Source organism: Salvelinus fontinalis, chromosome 4 (assembly GCF_029448725.1).
Source record: "Salvelinus fontinalis isolate EN_2023a chromosome 4, ASM2944872v1, whole genome shotgun sequence".
NCBI lineage: Eukaryota > Metazoa > Chordata > Actinopteri > Salmoniformes > Salmonidae > Salvelinus > Salvelinus fontinalis.
Window position 1 is genome coordinate 15454363 of NC_074668.1, and position 19379 is coordinate 15473741.

Here is a 19379-nt window from a genome sequence, read left to right on the forward strand (position 1 = left end):
TTATTTCCATTTTATAGTGTCATTTATTTCCAAACTCCAACATAGTATATTAGATTTCAGAAAACATTTCTAGGTGAAACAAATCCCAACGTGGAACAGAGGTATTATTCTTCTCAAAATAAATAAAACTGGCATTATTTGACTATAAAATAAATAAACTTAAAATAAAGACATGATTCCAAGCTGTAGCATATAGTTATCACATATCACACACCAGAGTATATAATTACATCATTAATGTCAACAGTCAAGAAACAAACCTTGCTTTCACACCAGTTCTGTACAGTATAAGGAACCGTACACAGTGAATTCAAAGCACAAAATACTTCTAGAATACACTGAAACTTCAGTAATATGCATCTCTATCAGTAGACATACAAATACTGCCATTTGTCAGTTTGGGTTGGGTTGGTAATCAGCTAATGCAAAGAGCTGCAGCTCCCAGATTAACTTCAGTGAAAATAAGCTTTAAAACAGAAGTGAGATATGAAACTGTCAGTGTCTCTCTGGAAGATGGCAAAACTGCATGGACATATCAATAATTCATTGAGAAAGCAAAATGGTCATGCTTGCATTGACAAAAGAAATCACAAACACGTTTTGTTAAAATTACAAAACCACAGGCACAAACACAGGGTAGGAAAGGAACAAGGTGGAACCCCATAAGTGATGAGTTAATGTGATAGATAGTCAGACCCCTACAGGACTGGCACAGGCATGACAGGGCAAGCATGCATGCGTAGAGAAACACAGCGCCAACCGAAGAGTAGCTACCGCCACCACAAGTAGCCAGAAAGAGAGAGAAAAGGAAAACAAAGTGTGAGAGACGGAGAAAGAGTTGTGAGACAATCACCATAGTTACTGCCTGTATGGCGGTGTAGCCAGAGAGAGCAGCTGTCACTCATATTGAAAGGCAATAGGAGAAAGCAAAATGAGAGATCTGTCATCTCCGCTCAGATTGTATGCTTACCAGTAGACCTGCACTGAGTGCTTGAGTTAGACTATAACACAATGCACTCATTTGTCAAAGTTTCCAACTAAAACTCAAAAGTAAAATTGGTGCCAGAACAAATTTGTGCAGATTTGTTGCAAGCCAACAATCGGTGTCATTTAAGTATGATCGGTATATAACCTATTTACCCCAAAATAGATACATGGGTGTGTACAGTAATTGTCAGGCATTACTGTGTTGAATAAGAGCTGGAATTGAATTCCCCTGGAAAATCAGCAACATTGTTCCAGTGCTAAGAAAGACTTCGATGCATTCTGTTTTATCTCATTGACATTACTGTAAACATGTTTTTTTGTGGCGCAGACAGTGGCTTTTTTTCTTTGCCATGGGGTTTAAGCAATTGAATTCCAGCCCAAGTGTAGTGTTGTTTTCCATGGGTATTTTCCTAAGGTGTTGTGATGATAGCTTGAAGGCAGGTTTGGAATAGTAAATATGTAACAAGGCCGTCTCAGACTCCCCCCTCCCCTTAAACAGGTACCGCCCCTGGGCTCAAGGTACAGTAGAATAGCAAGCAGCCACAATATGAACATACTCATCTGCAGTTAGAAAAACAACAAGCAAGCTTGCAGAAACAATCAATAAGAAAATGACTAGAAATGGTGGTTGCCCCGCAATGTGTGTTGTTTTTGCTCCATTCAACAGAACCCCACAATGGATTTCTGTACTGGGTCGCAAATTGGACTGCCTTGCAACTTGTCCCTTTAGTCTGTCGTCTCTCTGACTACAGTTTTAAGAGGAGGGCGCTTTTTGAAGGACCTGTGCCCTGCCATCCCTGTGCGAGCCAAAGACTTTTAGGAATCTGCAATAAGAAAAAAAGCAAACAAAAAAAGCAAACAAACAAAAATGACACGACATGTTAGAGGTGATGCATCAAGACACGAGGAAAGTCATTCCATGACATTCCTTCACATTCTGACAATTATTGTGGCAGATTACGTTTCCCTAGAGTTGAGTCTATGCTGCACGAGAGCATGTTTCTGACCGTCAATGGCAAATCAACGTACAGAAAACTTGAGGCTACATGTGTTAATCATTTTCAAACAGAGGAATATCACCTGGTTGCAATACTATGTTCATTCATCTACTTTGACTTATCAATTGGCTCAAGCATGCAGAACAACTCCGTATCAAATAAAAAACTAAGCAGGGATATATTATTCATTCTAAAAAATAAATTCATCATATGCCAATGATAGTGGTGATAATGGTGGTGGGTGCGTTACCATGCGTCTCAGAATGAAACGTTTGTCGAGAACACCACTGTAAACCTAACACGACATTCAGTCATTTAGGCGCTTCAATGAAGCCCCACTGTCAGATTTTGGAGGAGTCAACAACAGTTTGTATAAGAGAATACATTACTAGTCTGTTGTACCATCCTAATCAAGATACCATGCAAGCCATGTTCTTTTTTCTTTACTGTGTAAACAGGCATGTCCTCTTTGAAACATGCCACATGCAACAACTGATTTAATTTGCGAAGCAGAGAGGCAATCTTACAGTAATCCCCTGCCAATGATGGTTGCTGCTCAAGTGCAGATATGCGATGTACTGTTAATGCAATGCAGTGGAGGCTGGCAGAGCATAACGAGTCTCCCTTTAGGCAAGCAAAATTAGCTATTCCAAATAGGAATTGATATGTTTAGATGCAATGCTCTATGGGAAACCATATTTTGTTGGTCAAATAAATCAAGAAATGGACATTAGTTATTATTATTAGTGCTAGAAGCAAGGCGTAGCTGATATGCAGTGGAGGCGTGCAGAGCATAACGAGTCTCCCTTCAGGCATGCAATAATATCTATTCTAAATAGGAATTGATATGTTAAGATGCAATGCTCTCTAATATAAGAAACTGTATTTTGTTGGTCAAATAAATCAATAAATTGACATTAGTTATTATTATTAGTGCTAGAAGCAAGGCGTAGCTGATATCAACAGGGGTCGAGACAACTTAACTTGGTTCTGACAACTTATCACATCCACACGTCTTCATACACACAAACAAACACTTCTCCAAAATTTGTTTCAACGGGTGCAAAACGGTAGAACGTAAAAAGCCCAAGTACAAATGTAAATGCAGTCCGTTGTTCTGAGAGTTCCGTCTCAAATGATTCTGTGATATTTCTGAAACACCAGAGTTCAGGGGGGTTGAAATGTCAGGATATTTGTGTTTGTTGGTCCACCCATTTCCCCTCTCTCAAACAATGACAATTATATGTATGTCATAGCACCTTTGGCATTTGTGTCGAAAAAGACCTTGATGTAAGATGTGGGTACGTATCCCTCTTCGTCCTCGTTCCTGCGCACCCGCGTCCACCCGTCACCCTTATCCTCCTCTATGACATACAGCAGCTCCCCCTCGGTCATGGAAATGGTGCCTTCGTTCTGACCTGAGAAGGGGAGACAGGAAAGAGAAAACAGCAAGTTACTGTTATTTTACAGCTGAGTGTGTTAAAATGTTACTTACTTCCAAAATGCCTATGCTGCACCAACAGTAGATCGTTAATGTGAAAAGCTCTCTCAGGGTGATGTAAAGCACCAAGTTCATTTGTAATCATTTAACAATAACCTATGTAATGACATAAAGTTTACATTTCTGAATATGCCCCGATGATTTAAATCCTCTTTGCAGACCTTTTTTTTTAACATGACGGAAGAAGCTGCATCCTTGTTATTTGACCCAGGCGAGACATCTGTTCTGAAAAATACATCAAACCCCAATCTAACAACACAGATTTCCAGAAGGGGCCTTGGCATACCTTCAAAAGGGTAGAGTGATTTGCAGGTTCCGATAGTGGGGAGTGGGTCCTCATAATCAAAGTCGTCATCAAAGTCGGTGCTCCGAGATTTGAGGTGATGCTCTGTGCTATGATCCTCTGTGTAGCTTCCGTCCGGGCTAACCACATGAAGAGCAACAGTAAAGATCAACAACATGGATACTATATGTGTCATTTTTCAAGTCACCAGCCTCCACTGGTGCAAACCCAAATATATCATTCAAGGTTGCACATATGGCCCTGGTGAGATTTGTCAAATCCATAAACCCATACATTTAAATCAGTATTAATACGCATACATTGAGTCAATAGACAGTCCTTGTCAGATATATTTAGAGCATAATAGATCATGTGCAACAAGCCCACAAACAAGTTTTAGTAAAAACATATGGTAATCTCTTGTGACAGACATCGTTAGCTAGCAGGCGCGAGGTTTGGTTGTGTTTTTTGCCCCGTCTGCTAGTCCACCGTTTCTGAGATATAGGAAGGGTCACATAGGTTCTACCTTTCTCGGTTGACATGTGCACAGTTGTTGTTGACTGGTGTAGTAGTCTGGGAGTTGTACAATCCACTTGGTGGTCTGTGTGGTTCACTCTTCTCTGCTAACCTGGTCTCCACCTCTACCAGCCAGGCCTGCAGACAGACATCAAAAGGTTTAGTCTCAACAATACTTGATACATTTCAAGGTTTATTAATTGTCCAACAAAATGCTTACCTTCTCGACAATGCAACAACAACAATAAAAGATAAGAATACGAATATAACAATACGGACATACATGAACTAGCGTGTGGAATACTACTCCCTTTTTCTTTATTTTGGATCGGTGTGGGGAAAATGAGGGGAAAGTCAGCGGTGAAAGACTCAGACACAGGATTCAAACCCAGATCTTAGTGTGTGGTCAGGAGTCGTCAGCACCACCACTAGAACATACTCTGGCAAACATAAAATATCTAACATGCATCGACATGGATCCTTTGTAATATTTCAACTTACTTCATATTTCCTTGATTCCAGTTGTAACTTGTCAATATTTTGGCAGATCTCCTCTAATCGTGGGTCCACACTGTTGGGGTCCCCCATGTGTGGGTTCTTTATGTACACGGCCTTCATTTTAGACAGAGCATCCCTACAACGCATTCATACATTCATATTGAAGAATTGTTCCCGTTTTTAAATAGACCAGAGTTAGTTTAAAACTCCTTATCTAGATTCAGAATTGGACTTTCACACATGTACTCTACCTCTGATCCATCTCTTTTTGTATTTCCTTGTTGATGTCATTGATTTTGGCCTGGAGCTTCTTCCTCCTCTGTTCAGGAGGCAGGTGACTACAATCTTCAGGGCCAGAACCCTATGACAAAACAAACCACCAAATAAACACCCAGACATCCTCCTACTAAAAGAAGCCTAACGCCATGGAGCAGTGACTTTTATATATGTTTAATGTCTTCATCTACCTTGCTGTGAAAAGGTTTTTGCCCGATTTCTAATTTTCTCTACTTTTGCATATTTTTTATACTGAATGTTATCAGATCTTCAACCAAGCCTAATATTAGATAAAGGGAACCCGAGTGAACTAATAACACAATAATTAACATACTTGAAAACCGACAAATGTTGCTGAGTTAAAGCAGTTCTGCATGCAAGAGTGGGCCAACATTCCTCCACAGGGATGTGAGAGACTGATCAACAACTACGGGAAGCATTTGGTTGCAGTCATTGGAGCTAAAGGTGACACAACCGGTTATTGCGTGTAAGGGGGCAATAATGTTTTCACACAGGGGAATTTGGCTTTGCATAACTTTGTTAACTAAATAAATAAAATAAGTATACTTTTTTGTTGTTGTTATTTGTAAACTCAGGTCCCCTTTATTTATTATTAGGTTTTGGTTGAAGATCTGATAACATTCAGTGTCAATTATATGCAAAAATAGAGAAAATTCCGAAAGGGGGCAAATACCTTTTCACTGCACTTTATTGTTGTCAGTAACAATGAGATCTGAGATGAGTATATCTAGTTGAAAGTACACCCTTTCGATTCCTCTATAGTGATGTAGATTGCATTTGTAATGTGTGCATTACAAAACCCCAATCATCAACCATCTAAAGAGTTATGAAAACAGTAGTGCTTACCAGCTTGAGAGAAAGCTTTCCAAGTGAGGGGGCGACAATGGGACGAAAAAGACACAATGTCAACATACGCTTGAAACTTTGAGACGGAAGTATGACATTGTACAAGCAGCAATGAAGGGTTGTGGACATTAAGATACATGGCATGTCAGTCTGAACAGTTAATTCGCCATTTGCAGCATTTTGTCCACCTACAGTATAAACAAATCTTAAACAACATGACACACACACACACACACACACACACAAATCGTAAATTGGACACAGTGCCAGAATAAACAACTTCCATACGATTGTCTGCAGGTGGTAGGCCAGGTTAGATGCCATTCAAAGGGAACGAGCAACAGTAGGAGCCACTATCAGTAGCCCATAGGCACCACATCAATGTCATAAGCACAGAGTCAATCTCCCTGTACACAATCAACTTACCCCACGCTTCAGACTCCTTAAGCATTGCATTTTATGTTTGGAGGTCATGAACTCGTTGAGGCGGTGGGAGAGGGGCTCACTGGGTTGCTGGGGAGACTGGGGGCCGTTGTGCACGGCACCAGGTGATGGAGAGGTAGGGGGGGGAGGGGGTGGTTGGCGTGGGGAAGCTAACAAAGACATAAGCTATGGGTAAGGGTCATGGAGTGGTATGGAACAAAACAATAACAGAACAAAATCAGGAAAAGTAACACCAAAAATAATGAAATGATGGAAGAACAACAAAGAATCTGGTTACCAACACTTAAGACGGCAGCGGTTAAGACACTGTGTCCAGCACAAGTTAAACATTTAGATAAAGTGTTTCTAACAAGCATTTATTTCATATTACAAAGAATCCCTCTGCAGTCCAGTCGGACACCTGGGCCACGTTCCGTCGGACACCAGGGCCGCGTTCCGTCGGACACCTGGGCCGCGTTCCGTCGGACACCTGGGCCGCGTTCCGTCGGACACCTGGGCCGCGTTCCGTCGGACACCAGGGCCGCATTGAGTCGGACACCAGGGCCGCGTTCCGTCGGACACCAGGGCCGCATTGAGTCGGACACCAGGGCCGCGTTCCGTCGGACACCAGGGCCGCGTTCCGTCGGACACCAGGGCCGCATTGAGTCGGACACCAGGGCCGCATTGAGTCGGACACCAGGGCCGCATTGAGTCGGACACCAGGGCCGCATTGAGTCGGACACCAGGGCCGCATTGAGTCGGACACCAGGGCCGCATTGAGTCGGACACCAGGTCCGCATTGAGTCGGACACCAGGGCCGCGTTCCGTCGGACTCCTGGGCCGGGTTCCGTCGGACACCTGGGCCGTGTTCAATGATGAGAGTGGACAGGATTCCTTATTCTTCATGTCAGAGATGTGCGTGTGTTCGTCAACATATATTTGTGCCTGAACATTACACAGCGTGGTGCCCTGCCGAACGCGGCCCTGGCTAGTACAGTAGGTAGAGGACAGTCTTGTGGACTGATGGTGTTGTCCTTACCTTGTTTCTCTTGATGAAAGGCCACAGTTTTCCCCTGCTGTTGCTGCGCCTGGGCTTGCTCTCCCCTTGCGAGTTTAGATAGCTGGACTCTGACACTGTCCGCCTCATAGACAGACTATAGTCCTCAACCTCTACGTCGCCAGGTGGCTCGAAGCCAGACTTGTAGGATTCCACCACATGCTTGGTGTCCTGTTGGGGATAGTGAGTTCATTAATGTATAACAGACAGAATATTATGAATATTTACCAAATGCATTTCAGCTTGAGGGCACCAAAATGAACCAAATTGCAGAAACTAATTTGCACTTTAAAGTACAAGTATTCCTCACGGAAGCCAACTTCAAAACTACGGCATTTTAAACTCTTATCTGGCGCAGGGAGACACAATTACAGCAAAGCCATGGCTCTTCAAACACACCACAGAAAGAATTTGAGTACACGTGCTGATCTAGGATGAGTTTTATCTTCACTATAATAAATGAATGGCGGTTGGGGGGCTGATCCTGGACCAACACTGATCTCAGATACATAGTAAAACTGAGTTCACGCTACTGTATTTATTTGTATTTTTTTACCATAAGTAAATGTATATGTCAACAAATGCCCCAAAACTGGATTCCTTTGAGATATAGAATAAAACTGGTCACTATCGGTGACGACACCCGTGTTGACTTTGCCTAGCAACAATCACATTTCATTAATGTGAAAGTGGGACAGCCATTAAAGAAGCACCAAAGTCAGCGTTTTGATGGTGTAAATAATTTATCTCCTCCTCCTATATTTAGTGGGCTGCTAACCCTTTACCGCTTCAGCGAATAGAACAACGAACAACCGCAATAATATTCTCTCCGCTCTTTTATATAGAAATCCAGTCAAATGATGTCACTGATATGTATAACAGATTTTTCTATGCACTTTCCTCGCAGTTTGTCACTATGTAAAAGGACTGTACATAACAAGAACCGTGATATAAACATGCAGTAGCCCTACTAACCATTTTTGGCTCTATGGATTCTGCTGCGTTGGTCATGCCATCTAAACATTTGCCAACAATAGGTAGCACTTTCCGATCGACCTCTGCGTAAGTCTTCATAGACTCTCCCACTCTCTCTATACGTTTTTCTTCCATCTCCTGTAGTTTCTGCAGTAAAGAAGACATTCTTAGATTAAAATAGGATTGTGAGTTGCCAAACACATACAAATCAGTTATATTGGGAACAGGGTGGATGTGAGTACTGGCAGTACTTTACTAGGACTGAAATAGGTGCCGGTACTCCTTTGGGGTGCCTGTACTGTTGATGTATTGGTGCAGGAGCTCCATAATAGTTTTGAGCAAATATTCTATGAGGTGCAGTTGCTCAAGCAGTAGAAATGTTGAGGAGGTCCAGTGAGCTCCTGCCCAAGTCAAGCACTGAGCCCTGGTGAATGCAATGAGTTTCTCCCCGAAGCGCTTCCAGTCAACCGGTACTGTGAGTGAGGTGAACTACCTGAAAGATGTGAGGTATGAGGGTATGATAATGTGCATTCTGCTCCTTGTTGAACTTCTGCAGGAAGGTGAGGTATTCATTCTTGCTGTCCTCTGCCACTTGGTGTTTCATCTGGGCCTGCTGTCTGGCCTGTATACCGAGAGGGAGTTCAGAGAGGGTTTAAAGATTTGCACGCACGCCAACAAGTGGGACTGTAAACCTTGCGTAGTTCCACAGAACATTGACACAGTACATTGTTTGTTAACACGCATAACACTGAACAAAGTAAAGTCAATATTTAAAAAATGATAAACAGAATGCGAATAATATTGAACTGAAACCCCCATACAGACATATAGTATGCTTGAGTTAAAGCACAAAAACTACACAAATCTCAAAACCACACATTATATAAGTACCACTGTCATTATGGTCCACAGCGTGTTGTAAAAAAAATAGCCAAGCGTGGCCTAGGACTGTATACAGTGTGGAGACTTTATTCACCCCCAAAAATATCTTTTCATCAAATGATCACGAGAGAGTAGAACCAACCCGCCCTTATCCTCTTATTACAGTTACATTTATGCATCTGACATTCCAGGATCTTAACCGTGTCAATGAATATTTCATATGGCTCTGCCACGTCGAACAAGACAAGGAAACACGGCTAAGGGAAGCGCTTAGGCCATAGATACATTAGTGGCAGGAAACTAGAATTCTGTGGCTTTCCTTTCCTCTTGGAGGGAGAGAGGAGTGTTGATAGTGGATATAGTAAAGCATAGTAGAGTTATACAAATGATGACCTGAGGGTTAGTATGTGTGTCAAAGCTGAACTATGCGGTGTTACTTTGCTGTGAGTGGTCCTCCCCTATAGTGTCAAGAATGTGTATTTTACCATGCCAGGAAGTCAAAACCATTAGTTAATGTCATGTAATGCTGCTCCTCAATTCACATTTAATGTTTATGATGACCAGATGAAGGAAACATTGACCTTAACAAACAACAATAACAAAAGAAAACAGGTTAATCTAGCATGCACATACTCCACACAGATACAGGATGAACACAGACAAACTGTCCACTGACAGGACAAGACCTGGATGGTGTGTCAGCAGACCGTTGAGGACTGTATCTATAGCATAACAGGACTCAGAGCAAACAAAACATTTTGGATGCATCACATTATACTTTGCAATCTAAACAATGATGCATTTTATTTGTGCCTATATTTATTATGTGTTTATATATGAATATGTTTATAGATACGTCTATTCACTGTAGTGTCATTCAATTACCATTTAGGAATAATGTACCCACTAACTAACCACAGCAGTTTCTTACTTTAAATACCCATTCCAATCCATAACTGTGTCCCTTCCAAGTCTTTGGAGATCTTATTTTGAAATGACGTTCCGAGTGAAACCAGCAATAGTACACTATATATACAAAAGTATGTGGACACCCTTTGGCTATTTCAGCCACACCCATTGCTGACAAGTGTATAAAATCAAGCACACAAACATGCAATCTCAAACATTGGCAGTAGAATGGCTGTACCGAAGAGCTCAGTGACTTTCAACGTGGCAAGGTGATAGGATGCCACCTTTTTCAAAAAGTCAGTCAGTCAAATGTGCTGCCCCGGCCAAATGGAAGTGCTGTTATTGTGAAGTGGAAATGTCTAAGAGCAACAACAGCTCAGCTGCGAAGTGACAAACCACACAAACTCACAGAACTGGACCGCCAAGTGCTGAAACGCATAGTGTGTAGAAATTGTCTGTTCTCAGTTGCAACACTCACTACTGAGTTCCTAACTGCCTCTGGAAGCAAGAACTGTTTGTCGGGAGATTCACGAAATGGGTGTCCACGGCCGAGCAGCCGCACACAAGCCTAGGATCACCAAGCGCAATACCAAGCATTGGCTGGAGTGGTGTAAAGCTCGCCGCCATTGGACTTTGGAGCAGTGGAAACATGTTCTCTGGAATGATGAATCACACTTCACCATCTGGCAGTCCGACGGACAAATCTGGTTGTGGTGATGCCAGGAGAACGCTACCTGTCTGAATGCATAATGACAACTGTAAAGTTTGGTGGAGAAGGAATAATGGCCTGAGGCTGTTTTCATTGGTTCGGGTTAGGCAACAGTTTGTGGAAGGCCCTTTCCTGTTTCAGCATGAGAATGCTCCTGTGCACAAAGAGAGGTCCATTCAGAAATGGTTTGTTGAGATCGGTGTGGAAGAACTTGACTGGCCTACACAGAGCCCTGACCTCAACCCCATCTAACACTTTTGGGATGAATTGGAACGCCGACTGCGAGCCAGGACTAATTGACCAACATCAGTGCCCAAACTGGAAGCTAGTCACCACAGCAATGTTCCAACATCTAGTGGGAACTTTTCCCAGAAGAGTGGAGGCTGTTACAGCAGCAAAGGGGGGACCAACTCCATATTAATGCCCATGATTTTGGATTGAGGTGTTCGACAAGCAGGGGTCCACATACTTTTGGCCATGTAGTATATATCTACGGGTGTACATTGAACATAGAGACAGATCCTTAGAGACATACAGACGCCTGTTAAACCTACCTTGAGATAGCACCGCTATAAGACGTGATGGAAAACAAAAACAGAGTTAGTTTCAGAGCACTACAGACAGGTTTTAGATGTCCTAATTATGTGAAAGTTGTATTAATTTATTAGTAATGTACTGAATGAACATCTAGACTGCAAAAAGGCTTGAACTACAGTACCAGTCAAAAGTTTGGCCACACCAACTCATTCAAGGGGTTTTCTTTATATTTACTATTTTCTACATTGTAGAATAATAGTGAAGACATCAAAACAATGAAATTACACATCTGGAATCATGTAGTAACCAAAAAAAGTGTTAAACAAATCAAAATATTTTATATTTGAGATTCTTCAAAGTAGCCACCCTTTGCCTTGATGACAGCTTTGCACACTCTTTGCATTCTCTCAACCAGCTTCATGAGGAATGCTTTTCCAAAAGTCTTGAATGAGTTCCCACACATTGAGATGGTTTGGGATGAGTTGGACTGCATATTATGCTGATCACTTTTTGGCTGCTTTTCCTTCACCCTTGTGGTGGATGAATCAGAATTATTTAGGTAACATAGATCATTTAAGATGTCTTATCTGCATAATATGTCTATGTGATATACTTGTTATAGTCACTTGGGGCCCAGAGAGGGGAGAGGTCAGGCTTGTCTTTCACATGTCTCTGGTGCTCTGCAGAATATCAGAAAGGGAAGAGGACAGGCTGGAACATTGTCTTCATATGTGAATGTATCTGTTAAACCATGTGAAGGGATGGCGTGATTAATGGGGAGCCAATTACTTGTCTCCACAATGTCTGTGCGCAAGTCACTCCCTCCTTTGGCATTGGGGGGAGGTGTATGGCAGTGTCTGGAACCATTGTATGTCCTCTCTGATGTTGCACTTATCCTGTGATAGTGTATGACATAGAGGCTCACTCCCCTCAGTGAGCTTGTCCAGGAGAGGCGTCAAGAAGGGGTTTTACTTGAGATGGGAGTATCTAGAGTTGACATTTGAGTTATGCCATTGGATGAGGTAATGGTTCTGTGCTATGAAGTACCAGGAACGAGATTAGAAACTCGTCTTAGAGACCAAACTGAACGATAATTTATAGCGAATGCTATCTGGCTACGGGATACTCCTTTCTCAATTAAAAGTCCCTTTGTGAAGTGTTCCTAATATCTGTGGTTCGTCATGTAGGTTGAGAGGGGTGTATCTTGGCTATAAAAGATCTTTGTACTTTTGTGTTGTCACTTTTCAATGGTTCATTAGAAATGGTGCATCATTGAAAGTCAGTGCTATTGCAAAAATCTTATTATTAAAGATGGAGTTTAAGTAAAACTCTGACTGGTGTGTGAAGTTTGTCTCTCTCCTCATTTGGTAATGCAGAAATTAACCACCACACCCTGCGGTCCAACTCATCCCAAACCATCTCTTGGGTTGAGGTCGGGTGATTGTGGAGGTCAGGTCATATGATGCAGCACTCCATCACTCTCCTTGGTCAAATAGCCCTTACACAGCCTGGAGATGTGTTGGGTCATTGTCCTGTTGAAAAACAAATGATAGTCCCATTAAGCGCAAACCAGATGGGATGGCGTATCGCTGCAGAGTGCTGTGGTAGCCATGCTGGTTAAGTGTGCCTTGAATTCTAAATAAATCACTGACAGTGTCAAAAGCAAAGCACCATCACACTTCCTCCTCCATGCGTCACGGTGGGAACCACACATGCGGAGATCATTCGTTCACCTACTCTGCGTCTCACAAAGACACGGCGGTTGGAACCGAAAATCTCAAATTTGGACTCATCAGACCAAAGGACAGATTTCCACCGGTCTAATGTCCATTGCCTGTATTTCTTGGGACAAGCATGTCTCTTCTTATTATTGGTGTCCTTTAGTAGTGGTTTCTTTGCAGCAATTTCACCATGAAGGCCTGATTCACGCCTGATTCACGCAGTCTCCTCTGAACAGCTGATGTTGAGATATATATGCTTCACAGAGTTTAAGTAACAGACATTGGGGCTGCAATCTGAGGTGCAGTTAACTCTAATGAACTTATCCTCTGCAGCAGAGGTCTGGGTCAGTAAGTCTGGGTCTTCCTTTCCTGTGGTGGTCCACATGAGAGCCAGTTTCATCATAGCACTTGATGGTTTTTGCGACTGCACTTGAAGGAACATTCAAAGTTCTTGACATTTTCTGGATTGACTTACCTTCATGTCTTAAAGTAATGATGGACTGTCATTTGTCTTTGCTTATTTGAGCTGTTCTTGCCATAATATGGACTTGATCTTTTACCAAATAGGGCTATCTTCTGTATACCCACCCCTACCTTTTCACAACACAACTGATTGGCTGAAAGGCATTAAGGAGGAAAGACATTCTACAACTTTTAATAAGCCACACCTGTTAATTGAAATGCATTCCAGGTGACTACCTCGTGAAGCTGGTTGAGAGAATGCCAGGAGTGTGCAACGCTGTCAAAGACAACGGGTGGCTACTTTGAATAATCTAAAATATACAATATATTTTGATTTGTTTAATACTTCTTTGGTTACTACATGGTTCCATATGTGTTATATCATAGATTTGATGTCTTCACTATTATTCTACAATGCAGAGAATAGTACAACTAAAGAAAATACCTTGAATGAGTAGGTGTGTCCAATCTTCTGACTGGTACCTAATGTGGAGTAAAGTTTTTTATACTTTTGACTATGGCATTGCTTGTATGGTTTAACGAATTTCATAGGGAAGGTGACTTTGTACAACAGTAACTGACATGCAAAATGTATATTAACGTTTAATGATAACTTATTCTGTTTGGTTAGTTCATGTTAGCTTTCTGAGATTCTTGACTTGTACATTTAGGGGGTACATTTCACTGCGTGATGTCAATAGTGCCTGAGAAGGTTTGCAAACTGTTTGCATCTTTGTACAGTTGTAGGCAACCGTGCAATGTCATGGCTAAATCAACTGAAATCAACTCTTTGACTTGGTTTAAAGTTGCAGGTGATTTGGCCAAATGTTTTTAACACTGCACATTTGCCCCCATCCCTACCATTGATTTTTGGTTAGTGGTGGTTTATGTTAACTGGAATTAGCAGTGGATGTTTAAACTCAATCTTGTTGCCACTACTGTACATTGAGCTAGCTTTGTTTCTACGTTGGACAGATCAGATACCTGATAGAATCCTGACTAGAACCAACATATTTGATCATATTACTCCAGTGCTAGCTTCCCTACACTGGCTTTCTGTTAAGGCAAGGGCTGAATTCAAAGTTTTACTGTTAACCTATAAAGCGTTACATGGGCTTGCTCCTACCTATCTTTCCGAGTTGGTCCTGCCGTACATACCAATACGTACGCTACGGTCACAAGACGCAGGCCTCCTAATTGTCCCTAGAATTTCTAAGCAAACAGCGGAAGGCAGGGCTTTCTCCTATAGATCTCCATTTTTATGGAACAGTCTGCCTACCCATGTGAGAGACGCAGACTCGGTCTCAACCTTTAAGTCTTTACTGAAGACTTATCTCTTCAGTAGGTCATATGATTGAGTGTAGTCTGGCCCAGGAGTGTGAAGGTGAACGGAAAGGCTCTGGAGCAACGAACCGCCCTTGCTGTCTCTGCCTGGCCGGTTCCCCTCTCTCCACTGGGATTCTCTGCCTCTAACCCTATTACAGGGGCTGAGTCACTGGCTTACTGGTGCTCTTTCATGCCGTCCCTGGGAGGGGTGCGTCACTTGAGTGGGTTGAGTTACTGACGTGATCTTCCTGTCTGGGTTGGCGCCCCCCCTTGGTTTGTGCTGTGGTGGAGATCTTTGTTGGCTATACTCGGCCTTGTCTCAGGATTATAAGTTGGTGGTTGAGGATTTCCCTCTAGTGGTGCGGGGGCTGTGCTTTGGCAAAGTGGGTGGGGTTATATCCTTCCTATTTGGCCCTGTCCGGTATCTTCGGATGGGGCCACAGTGTCTCCTGACCGCTCCTGTCTCAGCCTCCAGTATTTATGCTGCAGTAGTTTGTGTCGGGGGGCTGGGGTCAGTTGGTTATACCTGGAGTACTTCTCCTGTCTTATCCAGTGTCCTGTGTGAATTTAAGTATGCTCTCTCGGCCTCCCGGGTGGCGCAGTGGTCTAGGGCACTGCATCGCAGTGCTAACTGCGCCACCAGAGTCTCTGGGTTCGCGCCCAGGCTCTGTCGCAGCCGGCCGCGACCGGGAGGTCCGTGGGGCGACGCACAATTGGCATAGCGTCGTCCGGGGTAGGGAGGGTTTGGCCGGTAGGGATATCCTTGTCTCATCGCGCTCCAGCGACTTCTGTGGCGGGCCGGGCGCAGTGCGCGCCAGCCAAGGGGGGCCAGGTACACGGTGTTTCCTCCGACACATTGGTGCGGCTGGCTTCCGGGTTGGAGGCGCGCTGTGTTAAAGAAGCAGTACGGCTGGTTGGGTTGTGCTTCGGAGGACGCATGGCTTTCAACCTTCGTCTCTCCCGAGCCCGTACGGGAGTTGTAGCGATGAGACAAGATAGTAATTACTAGCGATTGGATACCACGAAAATTGGGGAGAAAATGGGATAAAAAAATAAATAAAATAAAAAAGTATGCTCTCTCTAATTCTCTCGTTCTCTCTTTCTTTCTCTCTCTCTGAGAACCTGAGCCCTAGGACCATACGTCACGGCAAACCGGGCATGATGACTCCTTGCTGTCCCCAGTCCGCCTGGCCTTGCTGCTATTCCAGTTTCAACTGTTCTGCCTGCGGTTACGGAACCCCTACCTGTCCCAGACCTGCTGTTTTCAACTCTTAATGATCGGCTATGAAAAGCCAACTGAGATTTATTCCTGATTATTATTTGACCATGCTTGTCATTTATGAACATTTTGAAAATCTTGTCTCTCTCTAATTTTCTCCTTCTCTCCTTCTTTCTCTCGGAGGACCTGAGCCCTGGGACCATACGTCGGGACTGCCGGGCGTGGTGGCTCCTTGCTGTCCCCAGTCCGCCTGGCCTTGCTGCTGTTCCGGTTTCAGCTGTTCTGCCTGCGGTTAGGAACCGCCACCTGCCCCAGACCTGTTGTTTTTCAACTCTTAATGATCGGCTATGAAAAGCCAACTGAAAATTATTCATGATTATTATTTGACCATGCTTGTCACTTATGAACATTTTTGAACATCTTGGCATAGTTCTGTTATAATCTCCACCCGGCACAGCCAGAAGAGGACTGGCCACCCCTCATAGCCTGGTTCCTCTCTAGGTTTCTTCCTAGGTTTTGGCCTTTCTAGGGAGTTTTTCCTAGCCACCGTGCTTCTACACCTGCATTACTAGCTGTTTGGGGTTTTAGGCTGGGTTTCTGTACAGCACTTCGAGATATTAGCTGATGTACGAAGGGCTATATAAAATAAACTTGATTGAAACTTGATTGATAGACATGGAAAAACTGTTTTTTGCAATCAATACTGAAATAGCACTTATCTAATCAGTACTGAAATAATTGCAATGTTTTTTGGAATCGGCATTGCACTGGTACAGTAACACGGCTTGGTTATCATCTGAGGAATTGAGTTTAGAGCGAACAATGAGAAAAGCCCATTGCTGGAGCGCCATGAAGCACTATACCATTGTCTACCAGCAGTGATTCATATTTGGATCCTACCCCACTTCCAAGAGGGACACAGCATTCTCTTGTCAGTGCAGCTGTTGCCACGCAAACCATGTTCACAGCTTTATGAGTAGGAGTAGAGTGGAGTGGCGACTAAGAGTAACTGCACATTCTCACACACACACACACAGGCGCCAAACGCACACGCGCATGTGTGTGGGCCCACACATGCACGCACACACACACGTGATGAGCTCAAGTCAATTGTGTGTAGGAGTGAACATTTCTACGTCAGTCTATAACTTACCTTTTCGACGTCCGCTTTAGTCACGTTGATGTCAGCATCAATCTTGTCGAAGTACTGCTGGGCTCTATCCGCCTCCTTACAGTCTCTCTCAAATCTCCGTTTACTCTGAAAAGAAGCAATTCACATGTCAAGTTGGAATGGTTCAGTCGTGTATCTCTTCAATTACTCCTACCTCAGGAGGACACTTACAGATTCTAGTTGTTTCCAAGAATTCTCAATGTGTTGCTGAGCTCTGCGGCCATCATGGAAATGCTGCCAAAAAAAATGGTATATGTTAATCTGTTAAAAGACGCATAAACAGCAGTAGAATCATTTGTGGTTTGAACCCTGAACAGTTTAGTATCTAGAACTAGACAGTCAAGAGACTTCTACATCTCTTATGAAATATCTTATGACGCTCCTTATGATGATTGGAAGAGCTACGCACTGTAGACTACAAGCACACAACATCCCCACCAAAAAGACACATCTACTCCTTAGCCATTCCATGGAATCAAAACTCAAAACTGACTAAAGAGATTTGCTGATGTGTTTATTCTTGACTAATGTAATGCTCCTCACAGCATATACAACCACCTCCAAGGGCACTTACGGAATCTCACTGAAGGCTCAAAAGGCACTTCTGCTTTTGTTGTGAGTTGAATTTAAATGATAGGAGACGTAAACCATTGGTGTGGCTTTCAAAGCTAATGTTCAATGCCTGGTATCAGGACCTCATTTAACTACACCATGTTCTAGTTAGGAATTCTATAAATGAAAAAACATATGTCGGAGTGAGCTATCGATCAAATCTACCTTTACTACAGGTTAGAAATTCAAAATAATGCAACAGGAATGGCAGGCCTGAAATAAGCTGGTTTCAAAAAACTAAAAAGTACTAACTCTCTCGCTCTGAGCTGAGCCATGGTCAAAGACATGCTGTCAGACAAGAGGCCAAAACCAAAGCCTTACAAAAGTGTGTGTGTGTGTGTGTGTGTTATACATTGCTCACATCATACACACCCCTCCCCCATGTCATATTAGTTCCAGCCACCCAGCTCCAGACAGAAGCCTGGTCCACTTATCAGCAGTGGAGGCTACTATGGATGGGTGGGGGCACTAGGGTCAACCTGCTCCCAATCCATTGACCTGGATACTTGACCCAGTTCTACCCCGGGATTTATTGGATGGGCTGGTGTAAAATGATGATCACCACCATGACAGATTATCAGCTTGATCCCTGGCTGTGTTGGACAGAGCAATGACAATCACCAATGACATAATAGCATTTTTGTATCTGCTCCAGCAATTGATTTTGCACATTTGTTGATCTGATTGTTATGTTTTCCAAAGCACCGTGCACTGGTTGACCCGGGATTGGCTGGTTTGGTTCAGATCATGTGACAGCCATAATCTCTGGATAGCCTCACTACAAAATGGTTGAGCTGCCAATGATCACGATCTGGGAGAGTTCAAGTCATGTCTGAACGAGCGATACACAGGAAAAGGGATGTTTTACCGATTTCCTCTCTGCTTTCAACTCCTGGATGTATCGCGTCAGCTCACAGATGATGTGAGTGGTGAGATCCTCAGCCATGACCTCGTGTTGTCCCGCATAGTCGTTCAGCTCGTTCAGGGTCATCAGGAAGGCCCGACAGGACGTGTACCTGGTAACAAGACGAGACGTGACCATGAAATGTGTCTAAAAACTTTTTTCACATTTAATCACGACAGCTTTATTATTATACATCCTGAGAAATACTGATGTCATACTTCTACAGAAGATTATCAGCACATTCCACTATCAGAGAGGAATATATTTGGTCATATAATATGATAAGAAAAAATGTAGAAGTACTATATATTATGGACTATATAATATTCAAAATTATAGAATTTACAGACCACTTTGACAGGGTCTTTGAATGACAGGACATACTTAGAATTCGTTTTTTGTGATTTTGTGACTAAGGAGGGGAAATAAGACATGGATAACACCCTCATTTGGAAAAGGTTATATGGACACCCCTGATGCTTAAACCAATATTTCACTTCAGAATTGGTTAAAATTAGGTCAAGGTTAGGGTAAGGATTAGGGTCA

The 19379-nt window shown here is 43.0% G+C and overlaps 1 protein-coding gene across 4 annotated transcripts in view; it reads right to left on the reverse strand.

The window, feature by feature from the left end:
• LOC129853145 (formin-binding protein 1-like) overlaps positions 1-19379 on the reverse strand; it is a 27426-nt gene continuing 8047 nt past the window's right edge. For 2 of the 4 annotated variants that reach the window (XM_055918882.1, XM_055918879.1), the window contains exons 4-17: positions 18798-18945; positions 17489-17551; positions 17300-17404; positions 11436-11450; positions 8875-9003; positions 8382-8528; positions 7389-7577; positions 6353-6535; positions 5927-5941; positions 5035-5144; positions 4787-4919; positions 4296-4423; positions 3773-3909; positions 1-3403 (exon numbers count right to left, since the gene is read on the reverse strand). In XM_055918882.1, coding sequence (XP_055774857.1) covers positions 3225-3403; positions 3773-3909; positions 4296-4423; positions 4787-4919; positions 5035-5144; positions 5927-5941; positions 6353-6535; positions 7389-7577; positions 8382-8528; positions 8875-9003; positions 11436-11450; positions 17300-17404; positions 17489-17551; positions 18798-18945 — 1681 coding nt within the window. In that variant the 3' untranslated portion in view covers positions 1-3224. The remainder of the gene's footprint in view (positions 3404-3772; positions 3910-4295; positions 4424-4786; positions 4920-5034; positions 5145-5926; positions 5942-6352; positions 6536-7388; positions 7578-8381; positions 8529-8874; positions 9004-11435; positions 11451-17299; positions 17405-17488; positions 17552-18797; positions 18946-19379) is intronic. The other 2 variants (XM_055918880.1, XM_055918881.1) reach the window with 2 other exon arrangements.